Source organism: Entelurus aequoreus, linkage group LG21 (genome assembly GCF_033978785.1).
Source record: "Entelurus aequoreus isolate RoL-2023_Sb linkage group LG21, RoL_Eaeq_v1.1, whole genome shotgun sequence".
NCBI lineage: Eukaryota > Metazoa > Chordata > Actinopteri > Syngnathiformes > Syngnathidae > Entelurus > Entelurus aequoreus.
This window is the reverse complement of record NC_084751.1, coordinates 10,851,357-10,857,356: the sequence shown is the minus strand read 5'-3', so window position 1 is coordinate 10,857,356 and position 6,000 is coordinate 10,851,357. Positions and strand designations below refer to the sequence as shown.

The 6,000-nt window shown below is 40.9% G+C and overlaps 1 protein-coding gene across 1 annotated transcript in view; it reads right to left on the bottom strand.

The window, feature by feature from the left end:
• Positions 1-4,116: 4,116 nt before the first annotated feature.
• LOC133638377 (multidrug resistance-associated protein 1-like) overlaps positions 4,117-6,000 on the bottom strand; it is a 68,197-nt gene continuing 66,313 nt past the window's right edge. Inside the window, exons 26-30 of the mRNA XM_062030916.1 lie at positions 5,839-5,985; positions 5,599-5,757; positions 4,706-4,872; positions 4,449-4,643; positions 4,117-4,392 (exon numbers count right to left, since the gene is read on the bottom strand). Coding sequence (XP_061886900.1) covers positions 4,284-4,392; positions 4,449-4,643; positions 4,706-4,872; positions 5,599-5,757; positions 5,839-5,985 — 777 coding nt within the window. The 3' untranslated portion in view covers positions 4,117-4,283. The remainder of the gene's footprint in view (positions 4,393-4,448; positions 4,644-4,705; positions 4,873-5,598; positions 5,758-5,838; positions 5,986-6,000) is intronic.

Below are 6,000 nucleotides of genomic sequence, written 5' to 3'. Positions count from 1 at the left end.
TGTCACTATTATAAAGTGTAGTGTCACTATCACAGTGTAGTGTCACTATGATAAAGTGTAGTGTCACTATCACAGTGTAGTGTCACTATTATAAAGTGTAGTGTCACTATTACAGTGTAGTGTCACTATTATAAAGTGTAGTGTCACTATCATAAAGTGTAGTGTCACTATTACAGTGTAGTGTCACTATTATAAAGTGTAGTGTCACTATCATAAAGTGTAGTGTCACTATTACAGTGTAGTGTCACTATTATAAAGTGTAGTGTCACTATCACAGTGTAGTGTCACTATCATAAAGTGTAGTGTCACTATTACAGTGTAGTGTCACTATTATAAAGTGTAGTGTCACTATCACAGTGTAGTGTCACTATGATAAAGTGTAGTGTCACTATCACAGTGTAGTGTCACTATTATAAAGTGTAGTGTCACTATTACAGTGTAGTGTCACTATTACAGTGTAGTGTCACTATTATAAAATGTAGTGTCACTATCATAAAGTGTAGTGTCACTATTACAGTGTAGTGTCACTATTATAAAGTGTAGTGTCACTATCACAGTGTAGTGTCACTATGATAAAGTGTAGTGTCACTATCACAGTGTAGTGTCACTATTATAAAGTGTAGTGTCACTATCACAGTGTAATGTCACCATCATAAAGTGTAGTGTCACTATCACTGTGTAGTGTCACCATTATAAAGTGTAATGTCACTATCATAAAGTGTAGTGTCACTATCACTGTGTAGTGTCACCATCGTAAAGTGTAATGTCACTATCATGAAGTGTAGTGTCACTATCATAAAGTGGTGTCACCATCATAAAGTGTAATGTCACTATCATAAAGTGAGTGTAGTGTCACTATCAGTGTAATGTCACTATCACTATGTGTAGTGTCACTATCACTATGTGTAGTGTCACTATCATAAAGTGTAGTGTCACTATTAGTGTAATGTCACCATCATAAAGTGTAGTGTCACTATCACTATGTGTAGTGTCACTATCATAAAGTGTAGTGTCACTATCAGTGTAATGTCACCATCATAAAGTGTAGTGTCACTATCATAAAGTGTAGTGTCATTATCATAAAGTAGTTTCACAATCATAAAGTGTAATGTCACTACCACTATGTGTAGTCTCACTATCATAAAGTGTAGTGTCCCTATCATAAAGTAGTGTCACCATCATAAAGTGTAGTGTCACTATCATAAAGTGTAGTGTCACTATCATAAACTAGTGTCACCATCATAAAGTGTAGTGTAACCATATAAAGTGTAGTGTCACCATATAAAGTGTAGTGTCACCATTATAAAGTGTAGTGTCACCATGTAAAGTGTAGTGTCACCATTATAAAGTGTAGTGTCACCATATAAAGTGTAGTGTCACTATCATAAAGTGTAGTGTCACTATCATAAACTAGTGTCACCATCATAAAGTGTAGTGTCACCATATAAAGTGTAGTGTCGCATTATAAAGTGTAGTGTCACCATTATAAAGTGTAGTGTCACCATATAAAGTGTAGTGTCACTATCATAAAGTATAGTGTCACTATCAAAAACTAGTGTCACCATCATAAAGTGTAGTGTCACCATTATAAAGTGTAGTGTCACAATAGAAAGTGTAGTGTCATCATATAAAGTGTAGTGTCACTGTCATGATGGTGTTTATGTTGGATACAAACAAGTGTTTTGAGGACACAACATTATAATAAGAGAGCAGCAGTTCAATGATACTTCAGCTAGCATGTTACTAAGTTAGCATGGATGTGATGTCATTGTTGGATGTGAAACATATTTACTATTTTACTTGGAAAATAAATATCTTGGTGTCCAATGAAACAAATGAATGGATTATTGATGTGATAGAGAGGATACATGAGATGATGGATGTAGAGGATACATGAGATGATGGATGTAGAGGATACATGAGATGATGGATGTAGAGGATACATGAGATGATAGATGTAGAGGATACATGAGATGATGGATGTAGAGGATACATGAGATGATGGATGTAGAGGATACATGAGATGATGGATGTAGAGGACACATGAGATGATGGATGTAGAGGATACATGAGATGATGGATGTAGAGGATACATGAGATGATGGATGTAGAGGATACATGAGATGATGGATGTAGAGGATACATGAGATGATGGATGTAGAGGATACATGAGATGATGGATGTAGAGGATACATGAGATGATGGATGTAGAGGATACATGAGATGATGGATGTAGAGGATACATGAGATGATAGATGTAGAGGATACATGAGATGATGGATGTAGAGGATACATGAGATGATTGATGTAGAGGATACATGAGATGATGGATGTAGAGGATACATGAGATGATGGATGTAGAGGATACATGAGATGATGGATGTAGAGGATACATGAGATGATGGATGTAGAGGATACATGAGATGATGGATGTAGAGGATACATGAGATGATGGATGTAGAGGATACATGAGATGATGGATGTAGAGGATACATGAGATGATGGATGTAGAGGATACATGAGATGATAGATGTAGAGGATACATGAGATGATGGATGTAGAGGATACATGAGATGATGGATATAGAGGATACATGAGATGATGGATGTAGAGGATACATGAGATGATAGATGTAGAGGATACATGAGATGATGGATGTAGAGGATACATGAGATGATTGATGTAGAGGATACATGAGATGATGGATGTAGAGGATACATGAGATGATGGATGTAGAGGATACATGAGATGATGGATGTAGAGGATACATGAGATGATGGATGTAGAGGATACATGAGATGATGGATGTAGAGGATACATGAGATGATGGATGTAGAGGATACATGAGATGATGGATGTAGAGGATACATGAGATGATGGATGTAGAGGATACATGAGATGATGGATGTAGAGGATACACGAGATGATGGATGTAGAGGATACACGAGATGATGGATGTAGAGGATACATGAGATGATGGATGTAGAGGATACATGAGATGATGGATGTAGAGGATACATGAGATGATGCATGTAGAGGATACATGAGATGATGGATGTAGAGGATACATGAGATGATGGATGTAGAGGATACATGAGATGATGGATGTAGAGGATACATGAGATGATGGATGTAGAGGATACATGAGATGCTGGATGTAGAGGATACATGAGATGATGGATGTAGAGGATACATGAGATGATGGATGTAGAGGATACATGAGAGGATGGATGTAGAGGATACATGAGAGGATGGATGTAGAGGAAACGTGAGATGATGGATGTAGAGGATACATGAGATGATGGATGTAGAGGATACATGAGATGATGGATGTAGAGGATACATGAGATGATGGATGTAGAGGATACATGAGATGATGGATGTAGAGGATACATGAGATGATGGATGTAGAGGATACATGAGATGATGGATGTAGAGGATACATGAGATGATTGATGTAGAGGATACATGAGATGATGGATGTAGAGGATACATGAGATGATGGATGTAGAGGATACATGAGATGCTGGATGTAGAGGATACATGAGATGATGGATGTAGAGGATACATGAGATGATGGATGTAGAGGATACATGAGATGATGGATGTAGAGGATACATGAGATGATTGATGTAGAGGATACATGAGATGATGGATGTAGAGTATTTACTATTATGTATAATATGGATGTAGAGGATACAGGACATGAGATGATGGATGTAGAGGATACATGAGATGATGGATGTAGAGGATACATGAGATGATGGATGTAGAGGATACATGAGATGATGGATGTAGAGGATACAGGAGATGAGATGATGGATGTAGAGGATACATGAGATGATTGATGTAGAGGATACATGAGATGATGGATGTAGAGGATACAGGACATGAGATGATTGATGTAGAGGATACATGAGATGATGGATGTAGAGGATACATGAGATGATGGATGTAGAGGATACAGGACATGAGATGATGGATGTAGAGGATACAGGAGATGAGATGATGGATGTAGAGGATACATGAGATGATGGATGTAGAGGATACATGAGATGATAGATGTAGAGGATACATGAGATGATGTATGTAGAGGATACATGAGATGAGGGATGTAGAGGATACAGGACATGAGATGATGGATGTAGAGGATACAGGAGATGAGATGATGGATGTAGAGGATACATGAGATGATGGATGTAGAGGATACATGAGATGATGGATGTAGAGGATACAGGACATGAGATGATGGATGTAGAGGATACAGGACTGTTGGTGGTGTGTCAGAGCAGTCCAGCCTGCTGACACATGCCATAGAAGTGTCCTCGCTGCTGGAGCAGCTGTGAGGGAGAGTCCACCTCCAGGATGGATCCCTGGTCCATCACCATGATCCTGACAAGACATGAATGATATGACAACTCATACTGGCCAGTCCTACTCTGCCTCACCTTGTATAATCCATGATGGTGTTGAGGCGGTGAGCAATGGTGAGGACTGTGCAGTCACTGAACTGAGTCCGGATGGTGAACTGGATCAGTTGGTCCATCTCCAAGTCCACAGCTGCGGTGGCTTCATCCAGAACCAGGATTTTGGTTTTTCTCAGCAGAGCTCTGGCTAGGCACAACAGCTGGCGCTGACCAAGACTGCAGAGGAGCAGGTGACATCAGGTGACGCGACTCTGGACCGTGTCTCTGAGGTTTAGTACCTGAGATTCTCCCCTCCTTCGCAGCATTGGTGCTTCAGTTGGCCGGGCAGCCTGGACACAAAGCTGCTGAGGTGAGCCAGCTCCAGAGCCCTCCACAGCTCCTCGTCCGAGCACGCGTCAAACGGGTCCAGGTTCATCCTGAGGGATCCTGAGAACAGCACCGGATCCTGAAGGCCAAAAGTCAGGGGTCACTTCGGAATCTTTTAAAATCCACAGTGTCAGAATAATTGGATCTAAGTTATCACAAAACTTTGTGTTTCCATGAGTTCCCGGCGAGAAGACAAAAGCTGTCTTTGATCCTACCAATCAAAAGACTTGTAAAACTCCACTGTGAAGGATGGGAAGCAACATGAAGGTGTTCTGTTTCTTTGATGTATTGTAATCCACAGAAAGACATTGTCTTGACCCGAGGACTACAAAGTGGGAGAGGAAGCAGGACCAGACTCCCCTCCAGGCACCGTTTCTTTGAACTCTTTTACGACCTTTTCTTTGAACCGACCTTTTCTCTGAACTGTTTTAGTCAAAGGCGATGGCCGTTTACGACCCCCTCCCTTAGAAACAGCTGTTGCCATGTAATCAGGGAAAGTCCAAATAAAAGAGGCGTACAATCTTTCGTCAGAGCGTGGTGGGACTGTGCAAAGAGTACAGTCCAGACGTTTCTCCTCATTGAGCCAAATTGAATTCTGTCTCTGTTTAATTCCTTGCTTCTTGTCTTGTTTAATAGATGTCATCAGTGTTTGAACCTGACACACAGCATGCCAAAAATGAACACAACAGATCATTGGTACAACTAACGAGGGGCCATTCTGTTCTGTTCTGACAGCCGTTGTTGCACTGGCAGAGGTTTCGCCCTATGGTGTTTGGCCTTGCCTCTTGTGCATCGCTGCACTCACCTGAGGGATGATTGTGATCCTGGAGCGAAGCTCATGAAGGCCAATCTGGGAAATATCCACTTCATCAATGAAAATACGTCCGCTGGCAGCCTCCAGAATACGAAAAATTCCCAAAGCGAGGGATGACTTCCCCGCTCCCGTTCTTCCAACGATCCCCACCTGTCAATAATAGCAAATGATTCAGAATACATGAATCACCAACCTTGCTGCTCCTCCATTGTTCATCCACTAGGTAGCAACCTTCTCTTTGTCTTGGATGTGGATGGAGATTCCCTTTAAGGCCCAGTCAAGACCTTTACGATACTGCAGTCCGTAGTCCTCAAACTGGATGTTTCCTTTGTTCGGCCAGTCTGCTTGGAGATAATTGTTCTTCTTTATCCAAGCTGCCTGAGGAGATGAACA